This window comes from Accipiter gentilis, chromosome 2 (genome assembly GCF_929443795.1).
Source record: "Accipiter gentilis chromosome 2, bAccGen1.1, whole genome shotgun sequence".
Lineage (NCBI taxonomy): Eukaryota > Metazoa > Chordata > Aves > Accipitriformes > Accipitridae > Astur > Astur gentilis.
In genome coordinates, this window is record NC_064881.1 from 8,458,439 (window position 1) to 8,484,220 (window position 25,782).

The following is a 25,782-nucleotide window of genomic DNA, read 5'->3' on the forward strand; positions in this document are numbered from 1 at the left end:
GATGCAGCAGCGTCTAAGGCTGCACGCTCTCAGGATGATGGTGGTATATGTTAAGCTGGAGTTGCTAATTTACCTTATTACTGGGTTTCAGATTAACTTTTGTGGGTGCCGGGCATCATCACCTCCTGTTGACTGCATAGTGCCTCCTGGGTAGGAAGGGGTCTGAGGCCAGAGCTCCAGGCACATTTGGGGCACTTGGGTTAAAAGTGAAAAATAAATAAACATACCAACAAATCAAGTAGAGAAATGAGTAATAGCAAGAGATGACGGTTTTCTGAGGATTTCCTCAGATGTTTCTGGATATCAAATTGTAAGGTTTGACCAAATGCAGTATTTTGTGGGAAGCTTCTGGTTTGGGAGGACAGTTGGTCAGGGAAGGAAAAAAAAAAAAGGCTGAAAAGCTTTATTTCAGCTAAGATGGAAATTTTGTGCAGGGGGAAAAAAAAACACTTTCTTCCAACAGGTTCTACAAAACAACAATTTAACCTGTCTGATTGTGACTTTTAGGAAGTGCTATTACTTATCCTGGGATAAATTTCGTTTTTATGTGTTCTGTAAACAAAGGTTGCTGCTATATATTGTAATAGGGTCTGCTAATTTGAACTCTTTCCATTTATTTAAATGGGAAATATATCACACATTTTTGGCTACTGTAAAAAGAAGTCACTATTCAGGAATCCCTTCCTGTAGTTAATGAAGTAGTAAATGAAGAAACAGAGAAGCGTATGCAAGCAGGAATGCTAAGTTTTACATTCAGATAGATGTATTTACACGGATGCTTTCCTGTATGTCATTTTGCTAGAAGACTCAGACACACACTTTGTTTTCACTATGGGTTTGTGCAATGGCTAAGATCCAAATGCTGACAGAAGAGCATCTAAACCAGTTCTGCATTAGAGAGATTGATGTCCCTTTTGTTCCTCCTTTAACTGCACTTACTGATGATGATGCAGATAATTAATTACAGCTATGAAGACTGAAAGTGAAGGGGCCATATTCCCTCCTCAGCCATGTCTCTGCACTGGATTAACGTCAGGGAGGTTGCAGGGTCAAAGGAGTTCAGGAAAAAGTCTTTGGTAATAAATTATACTGAGATTATGTCCTGTAACCTGACTGCAACTCTTCCATCAGGGATTGAAGATCAAGTGTAAAGAGCTCTTAAAAAACTAAAAGTCATTGTTTCTCCCTGCAAGGAAAGTGTGGCTGAAGATGGATATGTTTCCCTACAGCTCACAGGGCAGATTATTCGGCAGCCTTTTCTGTACCAGGGCAGCCCTGACCAGGTCATAGCTGCATCTGTAGGTGCTTCTCTTACTGTGTTTGAAGGAGAGCTAGGACCCAAGTGCGTTGCTTTGCCCTTTCCTTTGTTAACTTGGAGACATCTTCTGGGTTTTTGCTTGCTGAATAGGAACCTGTATGTGAGCTGCAGAGTGAGGTTTTTTAAGAAATAACCAGCAAGCATCCAGTTTTAGAGATGAGACAAAAGTTCATTTTTAAAACAGCTTTGGTAGGTAAAGCCAGTTTGCCAGCCCACCCCACCGTCAGCTGCTACCTCCAACCCCGTTGGTGGAACAGGGCAAATGAATTACACAAAACCAAACTGGCCACAAACATATCGTGAGCGTGATCCAGGCACCCCGTGATGCTAGGGGAACGTGCATTAGCCCAGCTCTGCTCAGTCAGGGGAAATAAAATCCGCTGCAGAGAGACTATAGCAAAAAATGGCTGTTTCTGCAACAATGGTCCTTACGCTGGTGCTGGTGTTGGCGCAGAACAGAAACATGGGAAGCATCTGAGGGAAGGAAACACGTCAGGATGTCTATAGAGAAGACAGCCTCCCTCTTACTGTAGATGATCGATAAATCCCCAGCCCAGACCTTCCATGGACCTCAGCATGAGTCTCTCTAGTTTTAAAAGTCCTCATTTCTGGGCATTCGGTACCTGAAGGGTCTGGCAGATGATATTCATCAGATTGGGCTGTTTCGGCTTAGGAAATCACAGGTGTGGAAGGTGCAAGGTGAGCCATGCTGCCCACTGTGACTGGTGGTCACAGACATGGAAGCATCTGGCCATGACTGAGACCAAATACACCTCTCACTTATGATGCTGGGAGGCTCAAGCAGGAGAGAGGGACCCACCAGCAGTGACCTGCAGCTAATTCTCCAGAGCACAGGTCTCCTGAGTCAGCAGGTCTCCTCACAGGCGTTCAGACTGGACGTGCTTGAAGAGGAGGGGATGTTTTTTTAGCTCGACTCCGTCTCGCTGCTCTGTAGCCTCCCTTCTGCACAATGAAGATAACAATTCCTGCGTCACTCAGGCACACGCTGATGACAAAATCATCCACCAAGACCACAAACACTGCTGTGCGGACTTCCAGAGAAGACCATACAAAAATAGCATATCTCTTGATCTCAGTTAAACGCAGCCTGCAGATGCAGTAAAATCCTCAAATTGTTCTCTGGGCACAAAAATAGGTTTCTTGTCACTATGACACAAAGCAACAGGAGTAGGATGAAATTCAGGAGTTTTCAGACACTACCAAAAAAGCCAGGAAATACCTTTGGCTTTGAGTGGCAGGTTTTTGAAGGGTTGGCCACTCTGCGTTACCTGAGAACACTTATATTTGGGATTTTTCCTCCCTCGAGAGGTGTCTGTGACCTGTGGAAAGCAGCAGGGCTCATGAGCGTACTCGACCTCCAGGCCCAGTTTCACGGTTTCGCAGTTTCAGCACCATCTCATTGGCGGTGCGGAGCAGTGCCAGCTGCGTGGCACTGTCATCTCTCTTCTACCATGAAACATCCAGCTGCCATGGGCCCTACCCTGCACCCTTCAGAGCAGATGGCCCCAAGCCACTCGGGGGTGGTGAACCCCTCTGCACCTCAGCTTCGGCCCTAACCTGCTCCCCAGGCAGGGGGTGGTCTCTTCCTAGCAATAGGAAGAGTTGAGACCCTGCGGGTATACCCCGTTGCTACTCCCAGGTCGCCCTTTCCGTCAGTTAAATGGGAGAGTAGTACTGCTGTACTGGGTCTGTATGGGGTCTGTGCATCCCTAGGGACATGGGATCTCATAATCTACGCAGCAGAAGACATCCCTTAAACATTGGAGAAGAAGCTGGGCCTCGGCCCTGCTCCTCCACACAGAACTTCTCAGAAGGGAACGGCACTATCTCCTCTAATGTGCATCATGCTTTCCCGTCTCTAAAATAAGGGGGTTACAGCAAATTCAAGTTATTTATTTCATAGCTTTGGGGCTTCCCCCCCCCCCTTTTTTTTAATTTTGTCTTTATTTAAACACGCCCTAACATAACACCCCGGGGGAAAATATCGGGTTGCGTTAAAAGGGAGGGAAGGCTCTGCACCGTTTCTCTTTTTCTCCCAGCCCTAGCTGACAGTTACCATTACAAAAATAGGAAAAAACATCCTACACAGAGATCACCTCCCCCCAGCATTTATGGCTGCATGACACAGAGCTTAAAAACATAAAACACTAGACTCCACGTGGGCAGGACTTGACTAACAGTCCATCTGTGGAGCAAAGAACTAAAGATAGGGCCCTGACAGCTTCCTCGGCTAGCTCAGTTTTCGAGAGCAGGTGGGACAATTTTGATGCCGGGGGCGATTTCTGAGAGCTTGTGGAAATCAGCATCTCCTTCTGCAGAGTGGGCTCTTGCCCTGTGTCCCTCAGGCAGCTCCAGCAGGGCTGCGGAGCCGAGGCCCCGGGGATTCAGGGAGGGAGCCGGCCAAGGGGGGCGATGCCGGAGCCCCTTCGCAGCCCCAGCGCCGTCCGACCGCCCTCGGGCGCCCGGGGACGGCCGGCCCCGGGGAAGCCCCCCGGGGGCTGCGCGCCCGCTGGGGACCGGGCCGCCTGCGTTCCCTCAGGGTACGCCTGGGCCCGGGGGAGGGGGGGGGGGGGGGAAGGCGGGCGCGGAGCTTAACTTTACGCCAAAGGCGAAGGGAGAAGAAAGAAGGAGAAAAGGAAAAGGAAGGAGAAAGAGAAAAAGAAAAAGAAGAGAGAAAAAGAAAAATAAAAAGGAGGAGAAAAGAAAAAAGAAAAGAAGAGAAAAGAAAAAAGTAGAGAAGAGAAGAGGAAAAAAAGAAAAGAGAAAAGAGAAGAAAAGAGAAGAAAAGAGAAGAAAAGAGAAGAAAAGAAAAGAAAAGAAAAGAAAAGAGAAGAGAAAAGAAAAGAGAAGAGAAGAAAAGAGAAGAGAAAAGAAAAGAAAAAGGAAAGGAAAGGAAAGGAAAGGAAAGGAAAGGAAAGGAAAGGAAAGGAAAGGAAAGGAAAGGAAAGGAAAGGAAAGAAAAATACTAAAAATAAAATAGAAAAAAATTTTAAAATAACAATAACAAAAAAAAATAACAATGCAGTCAGGCGCGGGTTGGTGCACCGGCTGCCCCGTGCGTGTAAAACCCGCCGGGCGGGATGCTCTCAGCGAGCGGGGCGGGGAAGGACACCCTCTCGGGGGCGGGGGGGCCGGTGCCGGTGCCGGTACCGGTGCCCGGAGCGGTGGCGCCTCCCGCGTGGGGCGGAGCGGAGCGGGGCGGGCGGACAAAGCCGGGCTGTCAGCGGGGCGGGCGGGAGAAAGGAAAAGCGGCGGCGGCGGCGGGGGTCCCAGCAGGTGAGGAGAGCACCGCGGGGCGGGGGGGGTGGGGGAGAATTGTGCCACGCTGGCACCGGGAGCGACGGGGGGGGGGGGGGGGGGGGGGAGGACCGGTCGTGCCACGCGTGGGTGGCCCGGCGGGGCGTGGGCGGCTTTGTGCGCCGCGGGCGAACGGATCGGCCCGCGGGAGGGGGGGGGGAACCCCTGTCGCCCCCCCCCGCGGGCCGATCCGTTCACCCGTGGGCAGCTCGGGGGGGGTCGCAGCCGTGGGTCCGAAAGGACTTTGGGAAGGGAGCGAAGCAGTTTGTAGTCAGTCACTCTTCGTCAAAAAAAAAAAAAAAAAAAAAAAAAAAGGGAAGTGAAATTTTAGCACTGTGACGGTGCTAAAACAATCTCCCGACTCCAGCCGAGTCCGCTATCCTGTGGCAATTAAGCCAGAAAAATCTCAGGAGCGTTACGATGAGTAGCATCTCTAGAGAGTGATTAGTTTTTAGGGGGCTTCAGGACTGAGAAGCATGTTTATGTGTTTTGTCGACGTGAATAGTTGAGAAACCAAAGAGTTGTTGGCTGGCTCTGCAATGCGTTGTGTCAAGAGCAAGAAGACGCTTACAACCGAATGAATTTCAAATCCTTCGATATATAACTGGTTCGCACCTCGCTGCTGAGTTGTAAGCATCCAAAACAGCCTGTGGTAACAGAGGTTTGAAAGGAGCTTTCCTTCGGCATGCTGCGTGGTAGGGAAGCTCCGTGGTGAATAAATCCCATTCCAGAGAATGCACCTAAAAGCCTGATGATTCAGCATGCTGCATTCACTGTCCAAGAGTGGCAGCTCCTGCGAGGAAGGATGCAGCACTACGGGCAGATATTAACGCTACCTGAAGGTGCAAGCTTCCTATGCAGCAGTGGCACATGTGAGGTTGTAGGAGGGGAAAAAAAAAAATAATAATACCTCCAGTTTTTCTTTTTAAACAGCTGCTTCTGATAATTCAAACAAACAACCCTCTGGTGCTTTCTACAGTGAGTGAGTTACAGTCCTTTTTGTACTTTCCTTGCTTCCCAAAGGGCTACTTGCTTTTTATCTGTGGCCCCAAACTGTGTAGCAAATGAATTGAGGCTAGTAATATAAGCTCATAATTTAACATAGCAGGAAATCTGAAGTGGTAAAGAAGGTGAAAACTTTTTACAAGAAATACCGTAGCAATTTTGCTATGTTTTAAGAGAAGATAAACACTGAGATAGAGATAACGTTTTAGAAGTGGAAGAGCCGAACAATATTTCAAACAAAGCATCGTACAACTTAAAGGTTATTTTGTAAGATGCACTTCCTCTTTCAAAAGATACTGTCTTTTGAAGTCAAATGAACTGTGTCAAAACTTCTACAGGAACACTATCGCAGGGTAAATCTTTTAGTCAGGGTTCTAAGTATTTAGAAGTACCATCTCAAGGGCATGTTGAGATATTTATTATCCAACAGCTGTATGAGCAATTGTACGCACTGTCACATCAGGCTGCCCAGGTCAGGGGCCGAATGCTCTCCAAATCCTTGGTGTATACACGCTCGCTCCATCTCCTTTGCCTGACGTACAGGCGCTTCACCCAAAGAGAGAGAGAAGATACAAAGAGCACAAAATGTCTTTGTCTCACACAGGGGTTGTCCGCAACCACTGCTGAGATTCAATGGCTGCTTGTTAGTAAAGTCCTTGCAGTGGAAATCACCCCCAAAGTGGAGGGCAGGAGGGTTATGACCCCTTAACTCACCCACTGCCATATCCTGTGGGCGCAGTGTTTGAGTTACAGGAAGCTGTCCTCCTAAAACACTCAAGATTTATGGTATTGCTGCTGCAATAGTGAAGTTTCATACTATGCCTAGCAGAGAAAGCTGCCTAAGGTGCTACACAATCTATTTAAGTACAACCAAGGGCTTCAGAAATGACTAGCAGTTGGTAAATTTGGCTTTTCCTGAGGGCAAGCGTGGTTTCCTTCAGTGTGCCTCAAATGCAGCCTACAGAATCCATGAGCTACTTCAGCTTCATGAGGAGAAAAGGATCATCTTAGTAAGAGAGGGAAGGAGTCAGGGACAGCAGCGTACAGGGCAGTTAACATCTTGGGGACCTGGAGTCTATGAGGTACTTATGCCTTCTGGAGATGTTTCAGAGACAGGAAAATATGGATATTTTTCTATGACCTCCCTTTGTGGGGTGTGCCATGGCAGGTCGGTATAACTTGGCCAATTGCCCTATCAGACTGTATCGGAACGCCTGGTGCTGAATATGGTTTGGTCATTTGGGGTGTCTTCTGCTTATTTAAAACTTTTGGCAATTGGCCACTTACCAGGTACCTGTTTTCCAGGTTAAGTCTTCCTGTAGCGTGCCGCTTCCTCTGAACAGCAACAGGGACTCTTGTGCCATTGCTTTTGCTCCTCAGGCAGGAGAGGTTCCTGTCCACAAAGGCAGTGGGGACAGCTTACTCAGGAGGACACAGAGTCTGTCTAAAGTGTGTTGGAAATAACCTAGGCATTGACAATGCTGACTGGTAGTCTGGGGCTGGAATAGTTATTTCAGCCCTATGATTTTGTTTGTCATGGCCTGATTTAGTTTTAGTCTGATATTCTAAATCTAAGGCCCCTCTCTGACAATAGAACTCTCAAATCAAGTTTCTTCTAGCTCTTCGAGTCCAAGCATTCTCAACTGTTTATCATTGTCTCTTCTGGCTAATTAACATTTTTCTATGCTGTTTTTGACCATTCCTCCAAATGCCAGTGAAATATTTGGAGGAGTTAAAAAACAAATGACACCCCCTCCACCCACCCCAGCATACACACTCCCAAATGTATAATCACAAAAAAACCATGCACAGTTAATCTTTGAAAAAAAAAATTGGGGGAACCTTCAAAATTACTAAAACTTGCTAAAACATGTCATTCAAATTTACCTTAAAATAGCTTTTTATCCTGGCCCATCTTCTCTTAAGCCTTGCAACACTGAAACCTTAATACAGTCAAATTTTAGAAAAAAATAGCTTAATTCCAGAAGAGGGAGAAACATTAGACTAACACAATTAGGTGAGTGGAATGCATTTTCCCCTCGGGCACCTCTGGAGAGTGATACAGTACCCTGTTAAACAGTGTAAGCTGTTGTCTCAGGCAGAGTTGGGCTGGGCCGGCGTTTGGAGGAGACGCGGGAGGGAGAACTGCAGCGGGTGCAGAAAGCGCAATGTCGATAGCATTGCTCTGAGTCACTGGGGGCCCGAAGACCAACCGTTGCATGATGGCACACGTGGTGGTGTTGGGCAAGGTTTAAATGAGATCCCGAGCCTTTTAGCACCCTTATATGCATTATTTATTTATTTGTATGCATGTATACGTGTGTGTGTGTATGTATATAAAAGTCAGTGTTTTGGCTTAGCTCCTTTGAGGTTAGCTACAACTGGCAACGTGAAATTCTTGCAGCTTCAGTGGGGCTTGATTTCTCACTGATGAAAAAGTGAGGTGATTTGGGGAAATCCACGTACGGCTTTTGCGCCCTTTTTTTTCATGGGGTGGCTGTGGATCCTCCCGGCTGACAGTCTGTACACTGCCCATCTCTAGAAGCGGTGACCTTAAGAGACTGAATTCCGACAGAGCAATGGGTGCTCTAAGGGCAGCAAGAGAAACTACAGGGTTTAATCTGTCAGCAGGAAAGGTGGGTGGGGAAAGAGCCTCAAACAAGGTGTGTTTCTCAAGGGGTTTTTCATGGACTGTAAGGAAGAAGCAATGACTCATCTTCTGCATTTGGGAAAGGCAGGTGAGGAAAAAGGGGACAGGCAGCAGGAGTCAAGAGACGGCAGAAGGGAACACAAAATCTGAACTGCAGGGAAAGGATCCCAAAACCAAAAAATGCTCTAGGAAAGCTGTCAGGGCAAGCACTTACATTATTATTTTCTAATTGGATCTCAGAACAGTTTCACGTTGCAGTTGTCCCCGATGGGCTGGAGAGTAGCCGCAGCGCACAGTCGCAGGGCAGGCGGGATTAAGGTGCAAGCCTCTTCTGGGAGCGCTGCCCGGCGTCAGCAGCCAGCAGCAGGGCTGCCCTGCACTATTTTTATTATGGCCATATCCAAAAAGTGTTTTAAAAAGGCTGAAGGAAAGCAACCCTCCTGTCTAACAGAGTACCTATAGCAAGAGCAGGATTTCAGGTGGGGAAGTATGCTCAAATCTGATCAGCAACTGCTGCCCTAAGGTGGTGACAGTTCTTCACAGTGGTCTGGTAAAGATGCCTGATGGTGGTGAAGAGGAGAGGGGGGGGGGGAGGTAGTAGAAGATGAAAACATGGCAAAGTTTGTGGGGAGAGCCTTGATGATCCTGGCTGAACACCTCCTCCATCCCAGAAACTCCTGCGTCTTGTACTGAAGAGTTTTGCAATCGTCCAGCTTCACTCCACTGAACCTTGCATGACCCCGGATTTCTAATTTGTCCTATTTAAAGTTTAGGAACAGTTCTAATGCTTTACAGGAGCCTAATCTTTAACCTGGTCTCTTCTGAGAATGGCTCACCATCTTACTTTCCCACCTTCTAGGAAGAAGCCAGTAGTATTTCTTCAGTACAACATTTACTGAAGTTTACTCTTTTTTCCTTAAGCGATAAAATTAGTAGGGTCCTAACACTGGATAATCTGCCATACACATAAATGGCAAGCTTTCAGGTTGATCTAATTACCCATGCCAAACCACATAACAATAAGAAGTTGCCAGAAAATACAAATCCTGCATAGATTTGACAGGTGAGAAGGGAAGAAGGATGTAATGTGCAGGTCTATCTGCTATAAGCTTCAGAGACCTAAGTTGTTTTAATCTAGTAAATCTTGATAGAATTGTTAAAGTCAGTAGGGAAAAATCTGCCTCTCATTTCACCGCATGGTTTGGTTGTGCAACATCTAATGTGAAATGGCTGAATATCTTCTCAGGCTACTCCTTCCAGAGGAATTTTATTAAAATAAGCTTTGATCTGGTAACCATTTTATGTCTCAGTTAATACTGGGTTGAATATGTAGTAGTAACAATCTCTTCAGACAGTTTGAATCACAGTGCAAGCGAAGCATGTCAAGTTTTATCAAAGGAAAACAATATGTTTTGCTTGGCCTTACAATATTCAGACTAAGTAGAAACGCTGTGAGTAAACTCAGTCTTGAAGCTTCATTGCAATATGGCACTTGAAACTAACCTTGGATCTCATGACTCATCTCTGCTGGGAACACAGCATCCCTTGACGAGCTAAGGATTCTGAATCCAAGAATATTTGCAAGCCAAAGGCAAAGATCTAGGCTAAGAAGCAAAACTGAAGCAATAGATGACTACCTTTCTTGATTTCCATCAGAGCCTTGAGTTCTTCATGTCTGATATTAGTTCAGAAGACATTGTCTTGCAGGAGTACCTGCAAAAGCAAATATTGTTTGGCAACATTTAGATCTTGTGGATTTAATGACCAAATAAATACATTTCCAAGCACCTGCAAATATTGTCTGTTTTGCTTTGTAAAATTGGAAATAGCTCATTGACAGATGGCATGAGCACATCATTAGTATTAATAGGCCTATACACACAAAAGGAGAACAGGTGACTTCTGTTTGTAATTAAGCTAATCACAGAGGCAGCAGGGAGCTCCTGTCTTATCAGGATTGCTGCTTAAACTCCAACTACCAGACTGCACCAACAGAGCAAATACTTGCCCTGGCACCTGATGCTCCGTTCAGCATCATGTGCTTTGGGGTTTCCCCGGAGTGGTTAGTGGCCAGGGCAGGATGTCCCACGCATGCAGCTCTGTTCCACTTCAACAGGTTAGTCTGCAAGTCTGCTGTAAAGCTAAATAATTTAGTTATTAGCAAACAATCGGGTATTTAAAAACCCTGACATAAATAATCTGTGCAACATATACAGACTAAGCCTTAAGCTATTCTTTTTTTTTTTTTTTCTGCTAGCTTTTACATCTTTTTCTTGCAGCTCAAGTTCTCAGCCATTAGTGATCGCACTGACTTTTTATGGTCAGTTCTATTCTACTTCTTTCAACTCCGTTAACCCTTTAACTCCCTCATTAGCCTTGGTGTCAATCATAATAATGAGAAATATTTACCAAAAAAGCAGGAAATTTAGAGGTACGAGAGAGTAGACATTGGCAATTGGTTGTGAACATCTTTACACCTCGTTAGCAAGCCACAGGATATTTGCTAGGAATATACATTTCTGTAGGGGAAGCTCAGGTTGCAAGGTGCAGCTGAAAACAGCCTGGGGAATGTCAGGGAAAACTGCATTTGCTGACGTTTTGAACAGGAGCTCTAGGTTGATTGTCTCGGAAGACTTTTGAAGGGCAGATTAAATAATTCCAGATGATGGCAAAAAACTTCGTTAAGAAAACAAGAGGTCTGGACTTTCACCCGCTCCAGGGTTATTGTTTTTGTGCCTGGAAAGAATCCTGCACCCATTCACTACTGCAGCAACTGCTTTCTCCTACCGGATTTTTCACGTTTTTTTCTCCTTTGCTGTATCCTGACTTCACCACAAAATTGGCAATAATTCTGCTACTTATTTTTTTCTGCCTTTGCCTCGGGGGCTGGATAGCGCTCTCTTTTTATAGAGCCATAGAACAGTCGAGGTTAGAAAGGAGCTTAAGCAGGGTCACCTCGTTCCAATCCCCCCACCGCAGGCAGGCAAAGGGGGGGACACGTCCCTGGGTGGGCTCGAACCACCAACCTTTCGGTTAACAGCCGAACGCGCTAACCGATTGCGCCACAGAGACTGCCCGCGGGGCTCGCTGTGTCCCTCGCGAGGTGGGGTCCCGCGTGTGCCCGGCCGCGGTGCTGTAAGGCCGACTCTTAAACCCCTCCTTCACCAGGCAGGGTCTCCGCTCCTGTTTGACAACTAACGCTTGCTTTCCGGACTGGCCTTGGGTTCAGTGGGAGAGGCGAGGCAGCGGGAAGGGGGTACGGCAGAGATTTCCAGGTTAGCCTTCTGCCAGCCGTGCAGCGGAGCCAGAAAATGCTGTGCCTTACCCAGGGGAGCGAGAAGCAGTCTCTGCGGTCAGGGGTTGAACACGCTGCTTTATCAAACCAAGGGCTTTTTTGATCCAGGCGGCTGTGAAGAGGGAGGTGACTGTGGAGCAAAACGGGACTAAAACTCAGTCGAAGTTTTCCCCCGAACCTGAAGTGTCAGCAGGCAGGTTAATTCTGCGCTTTAAACATCGATGCCTTGCTAAGCACGAGCAGATTAAGAGGAGCTCTTGCCACCGCCCTTGCTCAGGAAAGCAAATTTTTTTTTAAGGCTTGCCTTTGCAGGGTAGCAGCTGGCAAAAGTAAGATGACGTCGATAGAGGTGGGTATGACTGAAGTGCGTCCTCAGTGAGAACTAACCTACCAGCCCCTTGCTTACAGTTGTGTACTCGCCTCTCCTAGTTTGGGCTGCTAAAAATGCGATCTGGTCAGCTAAGCTTTAGCAATTTCCTCTGGTCGTAATGGCAAAAAGCGTAATTGCTCTTACAGCTGCATAATGCTCTGTTTGCCATTAGGACAGTAATAAAGTACTTCTGGCAGGCAGTGCAGGTGTGCCCTCATAGTTGTAAGAGGGGTTGCTGATATTCAGAAAAAAAGACTTTTTTTTTTTTTTTTTTTTTTCCCATGTGCAGGTTTTATTAGGAGCAAATTCCAGGCACTGAGCATTTTCTCTCCTGATTTTATTTGCTAGCTGCTACAGATAAGACTATACTCAGTTTCACCTTTTAATGTTTTAGTATTGGGGTGTAGTTACTACCGGCTAAACCAGCAGAGCCTTTAAAAGTTAAAGCATCATCTCTGGTATCTTCCCAGTCCTGTACTTCTAAACAGGGCATGGTTTCAAACCCCAGCCTAGGAAGAGCATCAGTACAGGGTTGGCTGCACTGAGTGCAACATGCCAGCACTCGTATCCTGATTTCTGGTCTTACCCATCTCCTGTGATATTCCTCCTCCTTTCACCCACACCTGTGGAATACCGCACTATGCCTGGGGAGCATCAATTCAAAAGAAGTGAGAACTGAACCAAGGATGTCAGAGCTGACTTGTTTTGTCCATCATCGCTGAAGCAGATAGAGAGGAAGCCTGGCCACGGAGTGCACCTCTGCTAAAGGACCTCACAGTAGTAGGAAAGAAAATGAGCTCGTCTCCATTTCTCCCAACTCTGCATTTACATAAAACTGCTTCCTTTACTCTGGCATGCTATGTTTAATTTGTGAACTCACCAAGATGTTGTCTTTTTCCCAGAATCATCGGACTTTCTTTAAAGGGTGAAATGGTTTTATTGCCCTTGGAGAACACTGCAGAATTTTTGCATTCACGTACGGTAGAGCATGAGATTACAGACTTTCAGCCACAGAAAGGGACATGGGTATCTGTCCTTTAAACATGGTTTTTAAAGTAGTAGATGCTTTATCTTGCCTGCAGAGGTACAGAAGCAACGAAAAATGAATGCTGTAGTTTATTAAGCAAAATTTCTTGTTGCAATGAAGGCGGCTTTTTTCCTCCATCTGACACTCCGGGAGGTGGGGGAAGAAGAGCACAGACAGTATTAAGCTTATATTCTGATTTTATAGTAAAAGTTCCACATGGATACATATATTTTAAAGAGCAGTTAGCATTTTCAGACACTAATGGCCTGGTACTGGGCAAAGGAATGAATGTTCTTGTAATAGTTTTTAAAGTTAAGATTTGGCCCTAATCACTAATTCTCAAGAAAATACCTCAGCTCTTCATATCAAGATGGAACAACCACTTCAGCTTAAATACAGGAAATGTTGGGCATAATAGCCTTTACTTGCACAGATCTTGTTAACATGAACATAATTTCCTAATCACTCCCTTGAAAGCAAACCCAGATGATAGAAGCATAGTTGAGCTCCTGCCAAACACCTCAAGAACTCCGATTTCACACCCAAGCTCCTGCAGGAGTGCCAGGATAACCTCAGCTATTCAGTAAAAAAAAAAAAAACCTTAAGCACTATGCTTATAGTTACTTATACTTGTGTTCTTAAATACAAAAATGTCAGTTGGGATAGTACAAAAACTTGAGTAAGAAACAGGAGTGCAGACATCTAAATGGGTTTGTATTACACATCAAGGCAATATATAACTCTGCAGGCAATATTGCTTTAGTGGCAACATCCTAGTCCCTCTCCCCATGCTCTTGAATTAGGCCTGGAGAAAAAAGAAAGTTCACTCTTTCTTTTAAGATGTAGAGTCGGTAGAAGACAAAAGAACAGATTCTGGGTTTTATTGGTGGTGGTCCCTCCACCATGAGGGCATGTGTGTGGTTTAATGAGGCATGCAAAGGGCTTTGATCTTGCATCATCTTCGTGATGCAAGTGATGAAAACTGGAGCCTTCACTGGTGGTGGAGTCTCATCAAGAGGTGATGCAAGTGACAATTGCTGCAAGTCCATAGATGTGTCAGGTTTCAATATAATGCATCTCTAATACAAATAAATACTAAAAGCTGTTAGATTTCCCTCAGGTTGTTACAGCAGTGCTTTTAAAAAGCAAACAACTGAGCAAGCTCACCCACTAACACGTAGACCATGTTGCAGGAACCGCAAATATTAGAGACAACTTTATTTACCTACATTTTTACCGTTAGCTTGTGAAACCAGCAACTAGTTATCTGTTTGTTTGGGTTTTTTAAACAGAGCACCTGACAAGTTGACAAAATTGTTATCTTGCACGAGAGAAGTTTTTTATAGGCTCTCTGGGTTTCTAAATGAGATGAAGGGTGGAGCTAGTCATTTAGCCACACCCATGGTGAGGTTTATAAAAGGAAGTTTTCTTGGGGAAAGCCCTTTTCTACCAGTCTATGACAACTGGCAGTTTTATTTAACAGGCTTTTATCTTTAAAAAAAATTTAAAAAACTTCTACTATGTCAAGGCCTCATAAAGATTCCCATAGTGGGGATGCTCCTCTAAATCAATCTTTGAAACAACAAGGTAAGGTAAGTCATGGAGTCTGCTTTACTACTTTAGTTCATTTTTTACACGTGATATTTCTGTGGCAGAGAGCTGAGTAGTGTTGTAATTTCAAAGGTCTGTATTTTCTCTGCCATTTGTAATTGGAGTTTTGTTCTCTGTAGTTTTGTATTCCTGTAACACTAACTCAAATGGAGAAAAAACAACCTTAAAAAAACATCCCCAAACTTATTAGAGTTTGGAGAGGTTGCTATTTGTCATAGGATGGTCAGGCTTTCAAGACCGATGACTTTGAGGGCTAATTTGCACCACCTGTCCACAACAGTAAGGTTAATGTGGCTGTTGTAATTGTGCTGCTGTTCGTAAGTCACACCAATATTAATTTCTCAAGCACACAAATAAAAGATATGCTATGCTTTATTGCACAATTGCTGTGACTTAGTCATGACTTTCTGATACACCCAGGAATCCTGCCATAATTTTTTGTTTGTACTGTATCACAATTTCCTTATGTATACGTGCACATGATTGCTTTTAAGTTTTTCGGTTCAGCAGAGGTCTCGTGAGTTACTGTGGATGTTCCCTAGTAAGATTAGGTGCTATAAAGGTTTATTTGCTATTGAACACAGATGTTCATGTTGGTACAAGAATTGTGTAGACAGGTCTGTATCAGTTTACAAGATGACTGGGTGAAATCTTTCAACTGAAGTCAAATGCATTGTATCAAAAAGTGATCACAACAATGTAGGGTGTGTAGCACAGATGCGTCAAGAATGCTGGTCAGCATTAAAAAATTGCCTATCTCATTAACCAGTTACCTAGCTCTGGGCTTATTGCTGGTGTGATAGTAAAGCAGAATTATAAGGAATGGGAGAGAGGGGAATGAACCTTGCAAAAACCTTTTAGGAGCTCCTTTCAGGCCTCTGGGAAAATGGAAGAAAGTCGCAACTCCTTTGAAAACTTAATAAGCAACCAGAGATAAGTGTCTTAAAAGTTAACTTTTTCCTCCAATTACTTTATCTGTACATAACTAGATCGGAGCAGAGTAATAAGTTTTCTCTTGTGAGCCTTCAATTCGGAAGTCACTAATATTGTTGTTATTCATTGTGCCCAAAACAGGGGAAGTATTTGAGGCTCGTTAGTTGTTCTCCAGAATATACTAGTATAACTACCACGTGCTACAAAAATAACCAAAGTAATGGTTTCCACAAGACTGGTGGTGTTGATGGGTTCTCTTTTTCAAGCTGTAAGCAAAACTGTGAATTAATGTAGCTGGCAAAAAGCTGACTGATGGCCTCTTGGGCAAAATAGTATGACGTAAGTTGGAGAGGCTGTCAGAGTATTTTGACTCTGTGTGATTAGTAGACATGAGAAAATAAATGCATCTTGCTTTTGAATAGACACGTTTTCCACCTTGATAGTGCTGTGGGGGTTTTTGGAGCTTTTGCTGTCAATATTAAACTTGTAGGATGCTTAACTTGAGCAGTGTGGTCATTTCTGCTTTTTACAGTGTGTTTTTACTGATACGTAACAAATTGTGGCTGTGCTGGGTTGTGGTGAGAGGAGCCTTGTTTGACAGCGTAGCCGTCTCCTGCAAGGGAGTTCCCTTGGCTTTATCCGCTGCCATTCTTCCGGGAGGTTGACGTGCTGCAGTTAGATTGCTCGTAGGTATTTTTAAATGCATTGTATTTATTTTAAGTGCCTGATGTAGACCAAACTGTTAAAAAATATTTGCTGTTATCTTTTGTTGTATTGGTACAGTGAATGGGAGAGATGAAAGAAGGGGAAGTACTGTCGATACTGGCAGAGAATCTTGGATGTCTCTGCTCTTGGATACTTTTGGGTGGGTTTTCTGAATGGGGGAGAAAGCTTGAGTTTTTCAAGTGGGTAATGTAGAGTTACTTACTTTTTGACATTGCTGCATAGCTTAACGTGTGTTTGTAAATTTGGTCACTCCTCCAGCAGGGATTAAAGTGACTTCTGTCATTTTGTGATTTGAAAAGCAATATTTATGGAATAAAATACTTATCCAGGATAATTCTGACACTAACCTGCTATGCAACACAAATGAGTTAAGGGACAGTGACTGTCCTATGGCCGATTACTTATTATATTTGATAAATCTTCAAAAGGCTACTTTTGAGTAGCCAAACCACAAGTCTTAGGGTGCCATCTTCCTCTCCTGATTTGAATTTTGGAGCCAGGTATGTACTAAATACAGAAAGTCCACAAAGATGACTTCTTGCTGGTGAGCTGAGTAAGAGGCAGATGGCCAATGACAATCTCTTAGTAACTTATTTTTCTGAGGTGGTGTATAAAGACTGACACTTACTCTGATGTGGTATTCTGTTAGTCCCTTCACATTTCAATACTTTTGCTATCAGAACATTCAAGCACAAAACTTCAGTTTATTTGGGCGGATGCTAAAATTACCTCTTGCCCTGGGTTCTCCCTCCTTAATTCATGCATAGAAACACAAGTGTGTTTGGAGCCGAGCTGGGGGGGGGATGTGGGGCAGCTTGCAGGTTCGGCTGGGGTGGGTGCAGGGGTGGTCATGGAGAAGGGGCTGGTGTGGGTGGCCAGAGAGGGTCCAAGGGGAGGAGGTAGGTTCACAGGAGGATGGGGAGGGCAGAGTGGAAGGAGAGAGGCCCCGTCACGACAGCAGCTTCTGAGTCTTGGTCCAGCCTTTAAACCTTGCTGGCCCTGCACAGTCTTCAGTGTCTCTCCTTGTTTCCCATCATCTCTTCCGCTACCACCAAGAAAGTGAGTTTTCTGACTGCTGGATGAGGACAGAAACGCCTTTTTCCTCTACATTCCCAGGTCTGCCAAAGTCAGTTTTACCTGTACTGCTGAGAAGACCCAATCTGACCCTGCTTAGCTGGGTGCCTTGCTGGTTTATGAATCAACACACCACTATGGATTCCCCTGTTCAGCTCTTTATTTAGGCAGTGGAATCCTGAATCAGAAGGGGTTTACAGATCCTAAAATCATTGCCGTTTCTTTAACATGACGGGATTTCCTTAAATAATATTTCTTTCTCAGGGCAGTGCTGTCAGAGGAAAGAGTCAGCTGGCTTTTGCTGCCCTAGTTTAGTTCAAGTCTGGTAGGCTTAAGTTTGTTCAGTTTTTGTCCACCTGACAATCACGCATATAGGCAACACTTTCCATCACAAGGAAGAAGCCTGAAGTTCAGCTCTTCTGTGCAAGCTGGAAGGGGAGTTGCAAAGGATGTGGTATACAATGAAAACTCTCCTTAGATAATGGAGATCTAAATAACAAACTGAGAAAGAAATATAACTGCCAGTCAGATGTCACTTGGCCTGACGCAACATTTTTGAGGTGTGTTTGTGAGATGCTTGAAGGCCACATCAGGTAAAGGATGTGATTGGCATCCTGCGTATGACTTTAGGATGATGATTCATCTCTGCTTCAGCAATAATCCTTCATTGGGATGCAGGGACTACAGGCAACATGTGATCATGTTAGAAAACCAGATAGAGAAATCCTGCAATGGCCTTCTCAAATGACAGGGAACTTATTATGTAGCTGTGGAATGGACCAACAAGAAACGTTTGTCTGACTGATGGCAGTGATATCTCTTGTCTTCCTCTGAAAGGAACGCGTAGCTACTGGTACAGTTCTGTCCATTAAAACAATGTGGCACAGAGGAGTTGATGCTGCTTTGTTACAGAATTCACTGCAAGAAATTCGCTACTGCAAGAAATTCAAAGTGTTGCCTTCTGCTCTTTGACCATGAAGATCTTATTCTGAGTTGTAGTGGATTCAGTGATATACCATAAGACATAAATACAATGTGTATGTTATGCAATAGCCTAAGTGCATCCATTTAAATTCACTAAGATTGGTGGTACAGGGTATAGGGCCTCTGAGTTATTTCCTGTATATGCCCCACTGTGTGGTATGGTGTTTGTCTATGTATTTTTTTCAACATGACCTGTTTACATTTGATAACTCCTAAAACTTGAAATTGCCGAAAAGGTTTGCTCAGAGTGATGTCTGAGGTAAAACTGAATGGTATTTCTGCCTTTCTCATAGCCCTAAGTGTACAGGCTGGTGCTAGCAGGTGCTGGTGAGCCTGCTCAGAGGTGATCGATGAGAGCTGGGTATCAGCCTGTGTTTTTGCAGAGTGCTGCAGTGGGGCCTGGAGAGCTGGCCTGAGCTTCAGGGGGGAACCACTCACTCTATTCTATAAGTGAGGTGCTAGAGGCTTCCAACCCACAAAGCTGATTTTATTAGAACATAAAAATACATCTTAGAAGAAAAAGCACTTACCAGCAGGAGAGAGATCTGGTAGGTGAGGTTAAAGCTCTTCAATAATATATACCTTCCATGGCCAATGTATCCTGTGCAGTAGGGTCCTTCCCTCCTACCTTTTCTAGCTCTCTTATTTTTTTGCTTCTGAAGTTGAAGAAATTCTGCACTGTCCCCAGGAGAGTTTATTTTCACTTCTTGCCAGGCTTGCCTTTTGGTTCGAGTCCCTGGCACCAGCCCAGTACTTTTCTTGGGCATCTCCTGTTGTCCACTTCTGCGTCATGTTAACCACAGAGGGGTTTCGCTCCCAACTCGCCCCGTGGCATGCACCCACAGCTAAGCCCCACAACAGTCAAATAAATAGCTTTCTGTGTGTGTATAAACATAAAAACTCCCTTTGAGTCGGATTATCTTGCCGTGCTACCGGATGCCTTTCCATTGGTATCAAGCAGAGACAGGCCCGTCTCTTCTGGATGTGGACTGCCAAAATGTGTAGCTTTATTCCAAATTAACAAATTGACTCCAAAAGAAGCAGCGACTTGTGTTTCTGAATTTATTGAGTTCTTAGTGTCAGAAAACTGTTATGCTGGCTTGCATGTCCTGTTTTCCTGTGTGGAACAGTAGAGGAAAGAACACAGCACTTCAAAGAAAAAAAAAAAAGGTTGTAGGCATCTGTATTAAGGAAAGCAGTGTTTCTGGTATTAAAAATAGTGCACTTCCCAGTGTAATATCGTGTCACTTGGTTAAAGTTGAGACAGCTTCAGGTGTATCATTCTTTATAAATCTTGTATGCCAAAATATATTACCTCGATCATTTTCATATTCTGGAAATTAAACTTCAACACCAATCTGTCTTCGAAAAGGTGTAGGAAAGCTGAACCCTGACAGTCTTCTCTGGGATACAGCAGTTTTTCAAAACTGACACATTACAGTGAGGGAGAACAGAAGTAAAATGATGTGCTTGTGCTCTCGACAGGCAAAAGGCATTTAGTTTGATAAGGTGCCAAACAGTGTCATTTGAGAGCATTGCAAAGACTTCCAGCTGTCTTGTGTATGCTAACTAAATATCTGGGTGAATTAGAATTTGTCCCTGTGAATATTTGACCAGAAGTGACCTCGCCTGATCTGGTTAATTTAAGCTCAAGTGCAGCTTGTTGCAATCTCCTGATAATACTTTTGACCAAGACTGCGTTTCTCTGAGCACCCTAGCCAATGCTGAAGTGAAAGACTGTGCTTGCAGAAGCATAGCAGGGCTCTCCTCTCGGCTGCTTCCCAGCTTGGCGCGGGAGATGCTGCCCTGCTCTGTTGACTCATGTGGAAGGTGTGGCGTGTTTTGACCAGGAATGGAAAGGCGTAAGAGAGTTGCAGCTGAGTGCAGGAGAGTCTGAGACAGGCCCTGCAGGGAAATCAATCTTATGGGAAAGCGTAGGTTGAATCTTGTATTTTTGCTATGTGAATTAACAAGCAAGCTGACTACCAAAAAGGGAGAAAAATTGGACTTATACCATGAGCATGCATAAACTGCTCATTGGCTTGTGAGAGAGGGACCTGCTTTCAGCTGATGCTGGATGCTTCAGCTGCGGGTGCTACCCGGCTGCTCATTTGTTCCACAAGTTACTACCTTGATCCACCTTAGGCATGTTCAGTTCAGTAATACCTTGTTACAGGGACTTCCAACAGCTGACTAATCTTGCTGAAAGGAGAAGGGCTTTGTTAAATGAGTGTATGCTTAGGAAATAAGGATTTCATTTGCAGAAGTTTTATTTAGAGCTCCAAAATGCATGCTCACCTTTTGCACGTGTATTTTATATCTAGCACTGTTTACTAAAGTAGTTGTGCGTGAAAATATCTGATAGTTGCCATCTTGGGAGCCCTGGATGCAAAGAGAGTGAGTTTATGCAAGACAGGAGATGTGCTGAGCACTCTTTCAGGCTCAACTGAATGACACGCTGGTCACACCAAAGAAAAACAGTTACTAGGAGGCTGCTGCTAGAAAGTACCACAGTTTCAAGAAAGCTCATCTAGCAACATTAACGGGGGCTAGGTTCTCTAGGGCAGACTGTGTGTGCCTGAGAAGAAATAGTAAGGCTTGTTCTCCACAGGATTTGCTGTACTGGCAGGTTTATGAAAGAGGGAAACAAAACACACACACACACAAAAAAAAAACAAAACAAAACAAAAACCACAACAAACCACAAACAAAAAACCCACACACGAAAAACCAAACACCAAAACTGCCAGACTTTTGCGTCCCAATCTAAGCTAAAAGGCTTTGTCTTCTAGATGTGAAAAATTGGCCAGTATAGAAGTTCAGTCTGTATGGGAAATAGTGTGTATGTAAATGGCAAATCAATCCAAAGAATCCGTTTCTCCAGTTAAGTGGTGACTTTTCTTGCTTAGTTTGTACAGCAAACAGAAAACATAAGTGTCTGGGAAAGGCAGTGAGGGAAGTATCTACACTTAAATTGTGTATACTACTGAAATTAGTTTAGTGCTCCTCCAAATCAGTTCTTACAGGCGGCGTGCTGAAGGGAAAACTTTCTAGAGCAGAATGTGGAGGTTTAAATTCAATCTGATACTGTAGAATAACTTGGAAACTTCCCAATTAGCTTTTTTCCTAACGAGCAGAAGTGATGCACGTGCCTTCAAATTAGTGGACTGGTCCACTGTATTCTGTGGCTCTTGTCTGCAGAAAAATGTAAAGAAAGTAATTCCTGTGAGCTTTGCACTGCAGCCTCCTGGAGGAAATACTGCGGCTCAAAAATGCAGCCCAGAAACTTCCAATTTAGTAGACTTCAAATACAAACTATCCTTTCAGAACAAAGCAGCATTAATTGGAGGGGTTGAAGTTTGACAGCCAACCTTTTGACCCCCCTCCCATATGACTTGCTTTAATTGTGTAGTATCATGGAGTAGCTAAATGAGATAACAAACTGTCACTCTTATCTCACAGACTGGAATGTTTTCCTTCAACTTGAAGTTCACAAGCTGTGATCAGGTGGCAATGTTATTGTAACTGAAGGAGTAAAAGGTATTTACACAGCTTTCAAATACAGTCCTGCTTTGAAGAACCCCCTCAGTGATACATTAAGGGAAAGAGAGTAGAGACCCATTTCTTGTTTCCAGATCTATTAAACACTCAAGAGCCAAAAAGCTCAGCTGGCTCTGTGCTCCCTTTGTCAAATATACAGATTTTGCAATTTTAGCTCTAATTACTTGTGTGGGGTCATTACCACAATGCAAGTGTCCTCAAGGCTCAGTGCCTTTTAGCATTCCCATTTTGCAGGCAGGATGCAAGGTTGGCCCCAGTTTCCAATAGACCTTTTACAAGTGCAGGCTTCTTATCCTTGTGGAGAATATAGGTAGCTATTATACCTGTCAATGAAGTTCTGTTTCTCTTAGTGATCTGAGCTACTGTCACTGGGTAGGATAAACGAATCAGCACTCACTGTTTTGAAACATGAATAAATAACAAATAGCATTTCTCTGCCTACTACCCCAAGAGATCCAATCCTGTCGACATAACCAGATCAAGTTACCTGTGCCAAACACAGCAATTGCTGACTGCTTTCCGTCAAAATATACGCAGAAGAGTGTGAAGTGATGGTGTGCCATTCCTATGCCTTGTAGATGAGGATGGTTGAAGGACTGACCCAAAACAGGAGATACTAAAAGGGATCTGCCACTCAGCAGCTTGGAGAAGGTTTAAAACATGCTCCTCCAGAGAGTTTCATGACCACCTGGCTTTGATTGTCATTGGGACCACCTGACTGCTTTTCTCCAGTGATTAAGTAATGTAAAAGATTAACGTAGTCCTTTCAGCAGAGATTGGCACCATGGGATGATTATTGCACTGTGGATCTATGGACAAGTGACTCTTACATGTCACCTAGGAAAACTGGATGGTTGGGGTTGATAAGGTGAAAATGAGACAGGAAAACACTCAAACTTTTTTTGGCTTTTGCTTTATGACTCGGAGCACGTGGTGATCTGTGCAGCACAAATGAGGTGATGCCACATCCTTCAGTGTGTCTTCAGCTGTCATGTGAGCACCTTATCTAATCAGAGGTTCACAGGACATTTCCACAAACTGTGGCCTTACAGCCTTCATAGGTTTGTATGTCTGTAATTGATTACAAGTAATCCATTCTGCTCGCACAAGAGAGGAATCCAAGTATTCTTTATCAGCTTCACCAGTGCTGTAAAGAGCAAAACTTTGGGGTTTAGATTTAGATATTGGATATTATGTATTATAAATATATTTATGTAGTATATATTTGGATTCTTAAGGACAGAAATAAAAATCAAGATACAAGACTTTAGCTGGTTTTACCATTGCTGCAGGTACTGGAATCTATCTTTACACCCTTGAGTTAATCCCATTTTCCTGTTCAGAAACTTGAGGCAGAGAAAGACATGCCAGAACTGTTAAAAGGCCTGAGATGGAAGTCCAATACCCTAACTAGAGCTCTCTTTCCTGGGTAAGGCAAGCAAGCAATGAGAAGCCTGCAGTTACGATACTTTTACACGGAATCATTGGATGATACAGGTTGAAAGGGATAATCTTTTCCAACCCCTGTTCAAAGCCATCCCAAACAGATCAGGTTGCTCAGGAACTTGTTGAGCTCTTAAAGACATTCAGACTTCCCAGCCTCACTGGACCCAATGTTCAACCATCCTTATGATGAAAACACTCTTCCTAACATGTAATCAGGATTTGCCCTGTTGAAACTTGTCGGTTGCCTCTTGCAATGTCAATGTGTGCATTTGAGAAGATCCTGGCTCCATCTTCTCTACACCCTCCCCTTAGGTAGCTGTGGGCTGCAATGATACATCCACACACACCCTAAGTCTTCTCTTCAGGCTGGACAAACTCAACTGTCTCAGCCTCTCCTGTAACATGTGCTCCAGCTCCTTGCCATACCATCCTGGTATAGTAGACTGGGCTCCAGTAAGCCTGTCACTGGTTTGTGGCTCCCCAGCACACAGGCACTTCGCTTTTGCAAGCCCTGAACACAGGGGAATAATTACTGCCCTGGATCTGCAAACCCAGCGCAGTGTAGGGTGTCGTTCTCTACTGGAAGGGCACACTGCTGAGTCTTTTCCAACTTGTTGTCCACCAAGACCCCCCAGGTCTTTCTTCTCTGAAGTTGGTCTCCAGCTAGCTGGCACCCAGCAAGGTCATTCCCTCCCAGGGAAAAGAATTTGCATACTTGCTTTCCAGGCCTGTCCTTGGCTCTTTCCTGGTCTTAAACAGGCATCAGTAGTGAATGTTGCACTGGTTTAGAGATTATTTTTACTTTTAAAAGAATGCTACTGAATTCTGTAGCTTAGCAAAAATCACCAGTCGGGAAGGTAGACAACTTGCAGGCATGGCCCTGTGCTCATAGCAGAGCAGTGTGTTAGAACAGGGGGTTGGTAGGATCACTTATCTCCCTCTATGTGGCTAACTGATTTTTGCTGAATATTCTCTGATATGCTTAATTTTCTTCACTCACTGTAAAGAGAGACCTAAAAAACTAATCCCACAATAGGGGGGGATTCAGCCCATCTGATCTCAGGCACCTGAGCTACCTGCATTTTTCTCAGGCATATCTAGAAGCATAAGGGTTACAGTGAAGGGTGCCATTTAAATTTAAGTTACTTCTTGAGTTTAAACAACTGTCTTTTAAAGCTCTTAAACAAACTTGTTCTTCTAAATATTTTGCTGGTCCTGAAGGTGGTACGTTTTAGGTCCCTGAAGCAGTTCTGAGAGTCCTGCAGTTTGCTGTAGCTGCCTGTATAACACTTCTATGGAAGTTACCTTTGGGCTCTTCTTACCATGCTTCTTCAGCAGGCTTGTTTTCAAAGAATGTCACCTGTGTAATACAATATACTATTATGCCATCACGACTCCCTGTGTTAAACTTCAGGTTTTGCCATCTTAAAAGAACTTCAGAAAATATGTCTCAGGTCAAAACACAGAGACAGGTTTTTGGGTTTTAACATCTGAATGTATACCTTCATGCTTTTTCCTTGAATCTTCTTTGTAATTATAAGTTGCTGATTAGCCTGTAAAAATTAAGCCACAAAATGAAGCCTGAAGCTGGGCACAGGAAATTACAAACATACTGGAAACTTGCGGTGGGTTGACCTGGACTGAAGCAGTTGCTGGTAGCTGGCCTCCACGTGTCTTTTATTCCTTTCATATCGAAGAGGGAAAAGCTGATGTGTGTTCTCCCACAGCTCTGTGTACCCACCAGTCAATCTCCAGGCCATATTTGAAAAGGAATTCATGTCTGCTTTTAAAGCTTAATATTTCAGCCCACTCAGTGGAGCTGTTCCCTGTACCTGTTTCTGATCAGCAATACCAGCCAGCGAGTTCCTGCTCCCCCCCCCCCAGTTGTGCAAACCCAGTTGTTGACAGGGCCGTGATGTGTACTAAAACAGGGAACTGCCCCAGATTTAGTTGTTTTAATCTGAAAAAAAAAAGATACCTTTGAAATTAGATCCCTTTCTGTGTCTGTTTCAGAGTGGATTGGATTCAAAGTTGTTCCAGAAAAACTGAGGGGCAGCCCAGAGATATAAATAAGGAGCAAACAGTTAAGGCTGGAATACCTTAAGGCAATATTATTGCCAAATTCTTCATAATGTGAAGTCTTAGTCAGTGCTGGCTTTTCTTGCCTCACTATAAAACATATGCATCACTGCAGCATACCTTTATGTTTATAAAGAGGAAAGTATTAAAAAGAAATGTGTTAAGTTATTCTAGTGTATGAAACAAAGCAGACACCTGATCAACTCTAGTTATTCTTAAACCAAGTGCGTTCTGTGAGATGGTATAATGCCTACCAGAAAAGCACATCAAAATGCATAACACATTAGTATGTACAGAAGTGTATCAGTAGTAAACTGCAGTCAAATGTGCAAACCACAGACAGGTGCCGAACAAAATTGGTGATTGTATTAGATGTAGAAGCCAA

The 25,782-nt window shown here is 44.1% G+C and overlaps 1 protein-coding gene and 1 non-coding gene across 6 annotated transcripts in view; one reads left to right on the plus strand and one right to left on the minus strand.

Moving 5' to 3' along the window:
• Positions 1-4,555: 4,555 nt before the first annotated feature.
• Positions 4,556-25,782, plus strand: part of MAPRE2 (microtubule associated protein RP/EB family member 2) — a 101,424-nt gene continuing 80,197 nt past the window's right edge. For 2 of the 5 annotated variants that reach the window (XM_049830185.1, XM_049830194.1), the window contains exon 1: positions 16,106-16,213. Coding sequence is in view for 1 of the 5 variants with exons in the window: in XM_049830159.1 (XP_049686116.1) it covers positions 14,504-14,575 (72 nt within the window). In the remaining 4 variants the exon portion in view is untranslated. Of the gene's footprint in view, positions 4,616-14,420; positions 14,576-16,104; positions 16,214-25,782 lie in introns of those variants that run through there. The other 3 variants (XM_049830178.1, XM_049830159.1, XM_049830205.1) reach the window with 3 other exon arrangements.
• On the minus strand, positions 11,290-11,363 carry TRNAN-GUU (transfer RNA asparagine (anticodon GUU)). The gene has a single exon. It is a non-coding gene; the product is annotated as a tRNA-Asn (tRNA).